At 49.2% G+C, this 12,813-nt stretch overlaps 1 protein-coding gene across 1 annotated transcript in view; it reads right to left on the reverse strand.

Annotated features, from left to right (window-relative positions):
* The window catches only part of CTNNBL1 (catenin beta like 1), a 42,697-nt gene that overhangs the window by 9,757 nt on the left and 20,127 nt on the right, over positions 1 to 12,813 (reverse strand). The window contains exons 11-13 of the mRNA XM_080627621.1: positions 10,468 to 10,649; positions 1,861 to 1,958; positions 769 to 849 (exon numbers count right to left, since the gene is read on the reverse strand). Of these exons, the coding sequence (XP_080483747.1) occupies positions 769 to 849; positions 1,861 to 1,958; positions 10,468 to 10,649 (361 nt within the window). The remainder of the gene's footprint in view (positions 1 to 768; positions 850 to 1,860; positions 1,959 to 10,467; positions 10,650 to 12,813) is intronic.

Here is a 12,813-nt window from a genome sequence, read left to right on the forward strand (position 1 = left end):
CGCAGTGTTTCCGGTGCCGGTGCAGGGGCCTGGCCATGGGACCAAGCTGCATGTCAGAGCCTGTCGGGGCTGCAGCCAGTGGCACACCAAGCGCACCACGACGCTGCTGCAGCCGTTACTCTCTGTCAGTGCTAATCAGTCTCACACCCTCTTCAGTGCTGATACAGATAATCTTGTGGGAAGCTGGCCAAGCTCGCTAACAGCTCTGCAAGCTGCTTCCTGACTCCAGCAGCTCGCTCGCTCTCACAAGTCTGTTCAGCTTCGGTTCCAAGAAAGTGCTGTGTGGCACCAAGGCTCGTGTCATTCAAATGGCTCACTGCTGGTGTGCAGGGAGCACAGGGAGCTCACCAGCCTCTGTCTCCAGAACCTCTGACTAATCAAAATAGACGCTTCCTCGCAGCTGATCGGAACTCTAAAGACCAGGGTAGGAGGCCTCGCACATGAGCATGTAATTGTCTCTCTGCATTTCACTTACTCTCCATCTGCCAGACCAAGGAAGATCACAGCCAAGTAAAAATGAAAGCAAATTGCAGCACAGACTTAGGCCCTCCTGGTAAAATTCACTCTAAAAGGCCAAGAGTATTTGCTGTAGAGCAGTTCTCAGCCTGTTTTACGTGAGGTTAACTGGAAGCTAGAAAGCAAGGCAACAAGAATAAGGAGCTAACAGCACAGGTATGAGGGCACAGCTTCGAAGAGTGACCCCAGCTGAGCCATAAGTTCTGTGCAGAGGCGTTAGACATGAGCTAGCAAAACTTAGGCAATACATACATGTTTCTCTCCATCAATCTTCTTATCAGCTGCCTGCATTGCATCCAGGTACTTAAAATACAGTTCCATCAGCCTATCAACCTGCAAGGGCAGAAGAGAGAGACCCAAGCAAGAAAAAAGAACAATGCAATCATCTTTAATCCTTCATGCCATTCTGTTTTCCTTCCAGCTGCAGTCTCCACAGAGGAACAGGTGACTGTCACTCACAGGAAGGAACACGTTGTGGAAGGACGTGGTCGGATGAGTATAGAGTCTGCAGGCAGCTCAACCCAAGCCCCTATCACAGTATGCACTTGTCAGCTCCAGCTAAAAGGCAGCAAAGACACAGGGCCCCAGCTCGCACTCCTGTGCTGTGGCTCTCCCAGTTCTCCCAGTTTCTTTGGTCAAGCTTACATAGGATATACCAGGCATGTTACAGCTTTGCTGCTCTCCTCTGAACTGGAATTGGAAGCAGTCTGCAAGCAGTAGAACACGTTATGAAGAACGCCCTTAAAACACACTAAGTGAGGAGTACTAAGAAACCAGTATTTCCCCAGTGGTGGAATTTACAAACCCCTGGGGATTACTGGTTTGCAAAAGCTGCTGTTTCTGTCTCACAGCTCTTTGATACATCCACTACCATGGAAGTGTTCTGGAACGAACTTCCCAGAGTAAACACCACTGAAGGGACAAATTCTAGGAGAAGAATGAGGAATGCTACACGTGTACTACGGCAATCCCTCAACTCCCTGCAAAAGAGCTTCACTAGAAACACCAGCACCTTCCCCACTGCCCTGGTTTCAGAGCTGGTGCGATGTGAAACCATGTAATGTGTCACATCATCAGCCTGCAGCAGAGACACAGCCCGGGACTGAGCATCACTACTGCTGTGTGCAAGAGGAAACAAAAGCCCCTGGGATGTGGGAGGCCAAGCGCTAATGGCACTTTCAATCCTCCAGCTTCTGGATAACACCATAAATGAGAGTGTGAGTCCCTGCAGCAGGTACCACGAGGCTTTTCAGTAGCTCGCTGAGTGCAAAGAGTCATCCTGCTGGTACCGAGTATCCTCCCAAACCGGCAGCCCCAGCCTGCAGACACACACGGAGCACTCACCTTCTCACTGTCATTCTCTGTGAATTTATTCAGTAACCGTGTCCTCTGCTGCCCTCTCAGGTTTCGCAGGAGGGAGGCCAGGATGGAGCAGACATGTTCTGGAGAGACAAAATGAAAATTGCATGCTGAGATCAGGAACGGGGGCTTATTTTGTCTGTAACATGGCATTAAATTTACTACTTGCACTCCTGCGTGTAGCTGCTGATAAGCAGAACCCTGGTCTTGTCCCATCACTGGCACGAGGAGGCAGAGCAGGAGCAGTGGGAGCAGAAGTCTGCCAAGGCGCCCAGGCAGCTCCTCACCCTGCACAGCCCAGGCAGGGATGTCTCCGTTGGTTCTGTGCACTTACTCCTGCCACACTGATCACAGCCCTGCTTATCCTCAGTGACCTGGAAAAAGCACCTCGCACAAAGCCCAGGTTCTGCCCCACTCAGCTCCACAGGCTGCAGGGTTTTAGACCTTATGCTGTAGACACCTCAACAGATTCGCAACTGCAGCTTCTCCAAGATGTCCTCGTGTAATCTTGCTGGTTAAGACTCATGAAAAATAACGACCATAAACATTTCCTCACCCGTGGTGGTGGGGAGGGAAGGGCCTTGAGATTGGTTCCGTTCAGAGAAGAAAACGCAACGTGCAGAGGAAAGGGATCGTCATCTTTCTACCGCTGAGCCCCGCTAACACACATTTCCATGGTGCTGCCTGGAGCACGAGCAGCCATGATCAATGGCACCACGTACAAAGGACAAGCAGCACAGACACATCTGCAGGGAGCCTCCACAGGCAGGTGAAGCTGCACAGGCTGCCTGGCCCTGTCCTTGTCCCTGTCCCCTCTCCTCTGTATGCATTATCTGCACTGTGGTATGGAGCACGCAGGCACCCCTGTTCCATTCACCACTAACAAATGGGGCTTCCTTCCAGAAACAGATTTCTGCCCGAGGTGCTGGCGATTTTTCATGCACCAAAGAGATGGGGAGGAGAGGGTGAAGAACAGGTTTATGGGTCTCAGAGCCACGGCTGCTCCTGCGTGGGCAGGGAATAGGGATGAAGGGTGATGGCTCCAGGTTTGCCTGTGGCGCAGGAGTGACCGCACCACAGAACCACCACCAAATACAGGCTCTACATTAGACACACTGTAAAAGCCTCCAATGTCCTTGTAAGATCCTGTTTGCTTCAGGTAAATACAGATACAACAAAACAGAGACTTCTTATTTTAAATCTGCTCCAGCAGCTGCTGCTTTAGGAGGCAGCCAGCGCTCTGCATCTCACACTATTTCCCCCCCAAACCTTCTTTTTTTGGAAGTGTTTAGAAGTGTTGACACAGTATTTTAGCAGTCATATTCTCACCTATGATGTATCTTCATTGCCTTTTTTCAATATTCATTGGAATATTTCTACACTATATTTCACCAGGAAATGCATTTTTGTTTTGCCACCATTCTTGCTCTGGTGCGCACACGCAGGTATTTATCCATGCTTTCAGTAAAACCTTTACAACTACTGAGACGCCTGAAGCAGCTGACACAGGCTTTTTAAGAAGGAGGTTATTCTTCCCACACATCACTCCAGAACCCCAGCAGAGGTTCAGCTGCCTGGTCAGGATGCTCAACAGGGTTTTGCAGAAATATTTCCAAACTATATAAACCTTTTTATCAGCTTCCTGAAAGAAATGCACTGGTGCGTTTCATGCGGCCCCCAAATCCCAGTTATGCTCTATGGCAGCTCCTGGCCAACAAACCCCACAGTCACAAGTCCATCACCACAGCACTTGCTCAGCGTCGGGTCCTCTTTGGAGCAGGGTTAGCAGCTGGTGCTGTTCCTTGTCCTTGAAAGCAAACCCCGTGGCTGCCCAGGCCTGATCTCTGCTGGCAGACAGGCCACAAGCCGGGGCACTGCCTCGGGGTTCCTGCCCGCACTGAACACTGCGGGAGCCCCTCATGATCCTGCCACCCTCAGCATCCACAGCCCCTGAGGAAGAATCGCCAAGGCCAGAGGCAGGCACTGCCGCCAGCTCCGTTTCGCAGAAGGACCGGACCCGAGGGCTCTGAAAGCCACCAGCACGGAGAGCTGCCCAGAACAGCAGCCGGCAGCCAGGCTGGGCAGGAACAGCCTCCACGGGAACCCCACCGCCTCCCGAATGCGCGGCGGAGAGAGGTCAGAGGCGCCTCTCACCCACAGCCAGGGCGGTTCCGGCGCCAGGGGCTGCTGCTCCCCTGCGCCAGCCGCAGCCCGGCCGCCCCATCCTGCCCGGGCCAGGCTCACCCCTCTCGCGGGAGCTCTTCCCTCTCCAGACGGGCTCAGAGGCTTCAGGATGCAGCCGTGGTTAAACCACCCTAATTAGATCAATCTTGACTTCAGCGGAGGCAGGGTGGAATACAGATTAATCTGTTCCGTGGCTGGCACTGGCAGCTGCGGCAGCAGGAGGTCCTGTCACATCAAGCCACAACATTACCCTCCTCTGCCTTTATTACACCCCCCTCTTTATTTTTTACATTTCATTCTATCAGACACCTGCCTTCCAGCCCACTCCCCTACAGCACTGGTGCAGAGGAGGCCAGCATGCTCCTGGGCATGGGGGACAGCAGGATGGTGATCCTGGTGAACCCAGCAGAATTCACTCCAGCACCTTCTGTCTTTTAAAGAAGTCTCCAGATAAATTCAAAGCAGGAAAATAGCAGGGGAAACCAGCTCTCTCCAAAACTTCTCCCCTTCCTAAGCACAAAACTCTGTAGTTCATGTCTTTGCTGGGAAATATGGATGGAGCCCTGGCACATCACAAAGACCAGAGCCAGGAAGGAGGATGCTCGCACAAGGTGACACTGGCAAACCTCCCAGGACCCGGTGTGCATCCCTTCCCAGCCCGAATCCATAGCAGGAGAGGAATACCAAGAGGTGACTTCAGGAGTTTCTCTTTGTCATGGTGCAAGCCCAGCCTGTAGCTCAGCACCACGCAGCCATGCGCTCACCAAACCATCAGTGTGCTACCAGCATTGTTCTCAGACTGAAGCCAACACACAGTGCTGCACCAGCTACTAGGAAGGAGAAAAATAACTGTCACAGCTGAAACCAGGACACTCCTCCGCGCTGGTTTGGGATGCATGTGAGGTGCATTCTGACAGAGGGTTTGCAGTGCAGCCTTGTGAAGCTGCAGCAGACTGACTGCTCCTCACTTGTGTTGATGAAATCAGGGTCATGCTACTGCAGTGGTGCAGCATCTAACATGCTTACCTGTTTCCACATGCATTAATAACTGCATTCTAACAGAGTAACCCTCTCAAGTGTCATAGTATTTTGCAAAGATAAATCTTAAAAACACTGACGATACTGATGGGTAAAGCAGGACCTGGAAAGGCCAGAAGAGCTCCATGCACAATGCTCCTGTGAGCTGGACCCCATCATCACACTGAACATAGAACAGAATTCTGTTGACTAGGAAAGTTTATTTTTGTCGTGTTCCTGTAGCAGGGAGCACTAATTGAGATAAATCTAACTCTGCCCTCAGCATCATGGCTCACTCCCATCAGATTCCTGTCGCATTCTGGAGGCTTGACGGTAAAATAACAAATTGGCATAATAAAGCTCTGTTTAAACAGGCTGATGCCTTCCCCAGGTATCCACTTCAGCAGAGCACCGAATGACAACATTTCCCTGTGGCTGCCAGAGAGGCCAGATCAGAGATAACTCTTCATCAGGCCATTTTCTGTGACTGCCTTCTCACTGGTCCATGCCCGGGGAGCTGGTTCTGCAGCAGGTTCATTCCACGGGCTTTGCTGCCTGTCAGCATCTGCTACACAGGAGCAGGAACACATTTACTAAGAAATGGGGTTTCTGCTGTTGCTTTTTACACAGATGTACAGCTGAGAATCTCCTTGTTGTGAGGGGGAGAACGGACAAGAAATCACAGCAATAGGAATTCTCATCTGGAAATTGGCTGAACTAATTCTCAGGTTATCAAATTAAGCATTCCTAAGTAAACCTGACATCTAAGTCAAGAGAAGGCATCTAAATGAAGATGAATTGGGCAAACAGCCTTTTATACCTCATTAGACTCTCCAAGTGGGCAAAACTAGGCTAGAAATAACCATCCTGAGGAATCACAGGAGAACCTCCAGCACATGGAGCAGGTCATGACTGCTGCACTACAGATGCCACTTCAGAGGGAATTTATTTTTCTCCATCTTTAGCTCACTGAGACTGCTCGAGAGTTTCAGGTTCCAGCTCCAAGAGCTGCTGCAGCCCTGTGGGCACGGCTGACCCTCAGCTCTGTAGCAGCAGGTTTTAGCACAGACAGCATCCCCCGCATTCAGAGGTCACAACAGAACCATCATTTCAAACCTTACCCTGTATTTACACCAGGAACCACCCAGAGTCCCGCTCCTTTTCACACCCTGTGGTCACACACCAGACACTTCATCTCTACTCCTTCAGCTCAGCAAGGCCATCGGGTCCCCACAGGGTCCCCATCAGGACACCTGAACAGGGCAGATCTCACCATTTCACATGTCCGATGCAGCCCCCAGGCTCACACTGGCAAAGAGCACATCTTCTCCACAGTTTGGCCTCTACCTTTCTACCGATGCTCACTACAGGTAGCTCTGTTACACAACCGTGTGTTACTGACCACACAGATAAGCCACAAGAAGCGGCGTCAGCCACATTGTGCTGCACCATACCTCGTGCACGGTGCTTAGCTTGGCTCAACACCCCTGGGTCACAACCAGAGGGATCACAACCCTTCACCAGGATTGCCAGGAGCAGTCACAGAAACCAACCCCAAGCATCGGGTAGCACTGGACATTTCTGCAGTAATACCTGTGGCTATTTCTCCACCTTCACCAGCTCCACACAGCACCGAGGGGACTCTACAACCCCCAACACCATTCCACAGCCCCGCAGTGCCGCTGTGCCCAGGCCACACTGCTCACCACAGCGATGGGCTGGCTCCCTCCAGACCTGGGACACTCGCAGGTATTTGGACCCCACAGACCTGAGAAAATTCTAAACCATTCCTGCCATCAACTAAAAATATTTGTGTTTAGAGCTGCTTCAGTGCCCCAGGAAAAGGGAAATTGCTTCAAATGAGATTTTTCTCCCAAACCCAACCCCCTCAGACATAGATCATCATCTGTACAAAGTCAGGCAAAATTCAGGCGCAGATAACACGTACGCAGCCAGACAGCACCAGCCTGAGCTCAGGCTCAGATCATCCATAAAGATAGTTAAGGATTTTTCCCTCTCTTGTTTCCTAATTACACAGTGTATATAAAGCATAAATATGTGCAGTTTGGGTTTAAAATTGTTCCCAGGCTCCCTAGAGGAAAATAATTTTTAAACAGTGACAGTGTTTAAAATGGAGCTAACCAGCACTGACACCTTTACAGGAGCTTTTAACGAGAGAAAAATGCATTACAGAGGAGATATTTTTATCAAATTTAATTTGGATTATAAATTTCTTTAATAAATAAAGCTCACCAAGCCACACTGAGAGAGGTTTTTTCAACCAGGGTATTTATTATTTTGCCACATCCGGAACACCGCCCTCAAGACAATAAAATAAGCAGTATTTTATAGACTGACTCTTGTGTTAACAGCAACACTACCATAAAGACAGACCAGGGGAGTATTTTCCTACCACCACCAGACACACAGGAAAGATTCTGTGCTCTAAGGACAGAGCACTGGATGAGAAGAGTGTCCCTGCAGCGAAGCACAGCAAGAGCATCCCTGAGTCCCGGCAGTGCGGTACCAGTGGCGCTGCTGCTGCAGGAGAGGAACACCCAGACCAGCAGTGCGGGGACAGCCGCAGTCACAAACACCTCTGGCAGGGCCATCCTGTGCCTCACCCAGCACTGAATCTCCCAGCATGGCTATCCTGTAAGCAGGTGTAATTAGGCTCCAGGGTCAGCAGCCTGTTAAGGACCCCGTAGCTGCAGTGTGACCGGGTCTGCGACCCAGTGGCCTTACAGCGGATCCGTTCACAGCACACCTCCTTAGAACTGCTTTTAACAAATACTGAGGCCTCTGCTACAAAGCTCTCCTGGTTAACCCTGTAAAGGAATCTCTCCTCCATTGGACACACACATGAACACTCTCCCAGTGGAAGAGGATCATGTTAATTAATTTTTAATGTGTATTTTTTAAACACTGGGAACACAGCATGAAGTTTTTATAGTGCAGAACGACAAGACTGACTACTGCATCCTTTCTGATAAATAAACAAAAAGGAGAGCTGCAGAAGGAAGCTCATTCCTAGAATAACACAGCACAGAGGCCATCGACTCAGCCACACCAGCCCCACACCATTCTGCACCATTCCTGACCAGTCAGTGGCTCCTGGAGCTGACAGCACTGCCCCAACACAGGGAATTGTTGGCAAACATTCAGCAAAGTAAAACCACACTGTGCTGCTGGACACATGTTGGGACAATGGCTGCGACGGGCTCCAGGGACCTGCAAAACGTCTCAATTAAGTCCCTCTTTAGAAATTCAGGGACTCACCTGCCCAGCGATGCAAGACAAAGAAAATTGAACTTACTGCCCCAGCCTTTTAGGGAGAGTTTATTTTAATAAAGCCAATTTCTGGCCTCATCTTGATGTCCTCCATTTCTTCTTGAATACTAAGGAGATGGAGGCACAGCACAGGCTGGATGCACGGATCGTGCCTGTCTCCCACAGGGCGCATTTGCCTCTTCTCCTATCACAGACTTGGGCAGGATCAGGCCTGGCAGAGCTTTCCAGGCTGCTGCCTGATCCTCACAGGAGCCAAGGCTGCACTCAGATGCCATCTGCAGTCTCAAGACTAAGCAGATGAGACAGAATTTAACCCACCTTCCCAAACTGGAAATTTAAGTCAATGACACGAGCCACAGGCCCAGATCTCTGCTCAGAGCCTCACGTTCTAGCTCAAGCTTTCTCACAGCAGAATTAAGCAACCTCCTTTTCATGCTGCAAATGAAGATTTCAAAACATCCCCTGAATCCACCATCTGAGCACAACTGTGTATTTTAATATCCAAACCCACAATTTTATTACACAACCTAGATAAATCAAACCAATCTCTGCCATTTTACCACAAACACCCCAGAGCACACAGCACATTCTGTTCCCACCATTAAGTGTCTAGGACAAGACACATGGTCAAGACAGAGGAGACAGTAGAACCACCTCTGTGGCTGCCACTGCCTTCAGTAGTGGCGTTACCAGCTCTCAGCCATGGTGCTCTGAACAAACAGCACCAGCCCACCATGGGCAGTCTTCCAGAAAACAGCTCCTGGCTGGATTTGTGCCTCCTTTTCTTCACCAGCCTCTCCTCGGGGGGAGCAGAACAAGCAGATGCTCTGCAGCGAGGTCCACAAGAGGGGACACCTCCTTGGGTTCTACCCAAGCTGTGAGGACAGCACCGCAACAGGCAGGACACATGGGGTTACAGCTCCTGTTTTGTTGCTGAGTCCTTTCATTTTCCCTTGGTTTGCTGCAAGAGTTAAGGATGTATATGAGGCAGGCCTGAGACCCCCTCACGCCTCTCCGGCTTTTGACAACATTCACCCTTTTCAGAACTGAGTAATGAACTGACACAAAGCTTAAAGCATCACTGGCAGCATATCAAGTTCATCTCAAGCCACATGCTCAAGAAAGTCCAGATAAGGCCAGGAAGATGCTCCAGGGGCTGGAACAGCTCTGCTCTGGAGCCAGGCTGAGAGAGCTGGGCTGGTTCCACCTGGAGAAGAGAAGGTTCTGGGAGACCTTAAAGCAACTCCTAATGCCTAAAGAGGCTACAAGAAACCTGGAGAGGGGCTTTGGACAAGGGCCTGTAGGGACAGGCCAAGGGGAATGGCTTTAACCTGCCAGAGGGGAGACTGAGATGGGCTCTTAAGCAGAAGCTCTTCCCTGTGAGGGTGCTGAGGCGCTGGCACAGGGTGCCCAGAGAAGCTGTGGCTGCCCCATCCCTGGCAGTGTTCAAGGCCAGGCTGGACAGGGCTTGGAGCAACCTGCTCTAGTGGAAGGTGGAAGGGGTTGGAACTGGATGAACTTTAAGGTCCCTTCCAACACAAACCAGTCTCGGATTCTATGATTATCAACAAAATGAAAACCATGACATTACCAGAAGTAGGAGGGCCTGACCCTAGATTCAGTTCAGCACAAGGTCCTGTGGTTAAGATTCCACAGATTTCTGTTAAAGCACTTTTCCAGGGAGAGAGGGGGAAAAAATAGAAAAGGGAGAAAAAAAAAAAAAAAAAAAAAGGCAACTTCAAAAGCATGCAGTTTATTTCTGCAATGCTTGATGTTCATTGAGTCACACTTCAGTGCTCAGAGCCATGAAAACGCTGCTTTTGAGGTGACATTTGTAGTTGCCTCATTACTCTTTTCAAAGGAGTTTTGCATCAGAGTCAGAGCTTCAAACAACAGACCCTACAGGAGTAAAATAACTTATTACCAGCACATGAAATGGAATTGCCAGAAGTGCTGATATCAGAAGGAGGTGGCAAGCGTGTTGTTCCCAGCAGCAGGAGGAGCCCTGAAGAGGCGGTGATGTGCTGCTCCCTCCCTGCAGGCGCACAGACATCGATCCACCTCCACCACAGAAATAAGGAGGATCTGAAGCACACCCACCTTCGTGTTCCTTTTCAGTTGTTCCAACTTTCTTTATCTTTTTGGGTGATTTCATGAAGAGAGGAAAGATAGTTCTCAGGCCCAGAATGTCAACGAACTTGTGGCAGTTATCAGTGCCCTCTGGTCCAATCATGGCATGGTCCAGCACCTTCAGGGCACTGCTGCGGGAGATCTTCTTCTCTCTGAAAAGAGGCAGGTTGAACTTTTCAGGGACATAGGAGCTTTGGACCACACTATGTTAAAGAGACAGCACGGAAAGGGAAATGGGTATGACAAGGGAAGTACAAAGAGTCTAAGCACAAGCTCTACGAAAGATTTTCTTCAAGCCAAACCATTATATTGACAAATATTCTTCTCAGAACTGCGGTTGGGAATATTCTCTTGGGTATTTCTTTTTTAATGTCTTTTATTTATTTTTATTTTCTATTTCATTTTTATTTCATTTTATATACTTTACTGCTATGGTTTTATTTTCTTATTTATTTCCTGGCTAGGGAAGAAGTTATTTCCTCACCACCCTGCAAACAGCAGCACAAAGCAGCAGTGGAGCTGGGCTGGGTACACAAGGCACATACTGACACACCGAGATGATCAGGATTTAGATCTAGTAATAACTCAATTCAATAAAGCAGTAAGCTTGGTAAGCAGAGCTTGGTGGTCAGCTGTAATGAAGAAAACCCCATCTCCAGAAACCACATGTGGAGGGATGAAGATAGATTCTGGGCTATTCTGGTTTAATGCAGGTTCAGAATGCTAACGCAACTTGGCTGGTTTGGACATGCTCTCAAAATGTCCAGTACCTCTTAAACCAAAAACTGAGGAATTTGTAATTCATCCAGGGGAAAAATGAAAACATCCTGTGCAATGTGAACAGAAAAGCCACCGCTTCCCTTCATGAACCCCTCACAACAGCAAACTGAGACACCTGTATTAACACCCTGCCTAGAGGGGAGCTGCCGTGCCCAGCACAGCTGCAGGGCTCCCACTGGCACTGAGCTGTGCTGAAAGCACCGTGTGCTGCTGGGAGCCGGTGCAGCTCAGTTCAACCCCAGAGCAGTGCTGGAGGGAGCTCAGCACCACTCCTTCCCTCCACAGACCGCTAAAAATAAAGTACTTCTGAGGCCAGACAATATAAGAAATGTTTTCAGGGGAAGTAGCTGCATATTGATCAGCATTTAGGAAGGTTGCAGAGAGCTGATCTCTGGAATACGCAATGGTTTAAGTTCAGGCTTTTACAGATCAATAGCTGCTTGACTGCACTGTCTCGAGTTGATTTTATTTGAAATATTTATTCTGCCAGAGGGCCAGCAGTTTATCTTGGTCTCATCTGTGCTTACTGACGTAACTTTTAGCTGCACAGTCATTCAAAGACAAGTACAGGTGAGTGTCACCAGACAGGGAGTGACCTCAGTCTTCACAGGGGACCCCAAGTTACAACTTTATTTGCTAACCATGGTCCTTTTAATACCCTTACATCTGAGAGAACTCTCTTGGTGCATTTATGTTTTCAGAAAGAAGAGATAAGAACATTATTTGGACTTTCCACATTAGCATAACACAATTTCCCACTTTCAAAATATCAGATTTCCTGCAAAAGTGCTGCATAAAATGGTTCCGTTTAATTAACCACAAGATTTAGTAAAGAGACAGTCTAAGTTTCCACAGGGTCATTAGGAACAGCAGGACAAGAAAACATAAAAGGATTTTAATGTCATAAAAACCATACCCTGGAATGGCTGGAGCTGAGCTCTGGGGAGCTGGATGGAGCTGCCTGTCCTCACCCTGGCTTTTCTGCACATAGCAAATGCTTTTCCAGTGTGAAGAAAAGCCACTGAGCAGCCACAGAGCCAGACCACGCTGCCCAAGTGATGTACATGGCCCATGAGCTCCCTCCACCACGTCCGTCCCTGTGCACACTCACGTGCTCCCAGTTAATAACTGGGAAAGCCACACATCATTTTCCCTATGTGACAGAGAATCTTCCCCCCGGGAACCAAGCGGCTGCTTCTCCTCCAAACCTTAACACAATTTAACAGCAAAACCAATGAGCTTCCTGTCACCGTGCGAGGAACTGACACTACACGCCTGGGCTTCTCTTTTGGCTCTGTCAGGTAAACTGCAGTTAGGTTACCAAGGCTGAGGGGCTCTGCTCTAAAGAGTGCGTCCTGACCTAAAAGCATCAAATTGAATTTTATTCCATGTGACATTTATAAACTTTCCACTGGTGGCTCCCACCTTGATAAACCACCTTTTGTTTTATAAAGACACTCCATAAAATAAACCAGCCTCCGCTGCTGCAAAGATGCAGACCAAATAATGATATACATCCATGCTCTCCCCCTCCTC

The sequence above is a fragment of the Psittacula echo genome, assembly GCF_963264785.1.
Source record: "Psittacula echo genome assembly, chromosome: 12".
Lineage (NCBI taxonomy): Eukaryota > Metazoa > Chordata > Aves > Psittaciformes > Psittacidae > Psittacula > Psittacula echo.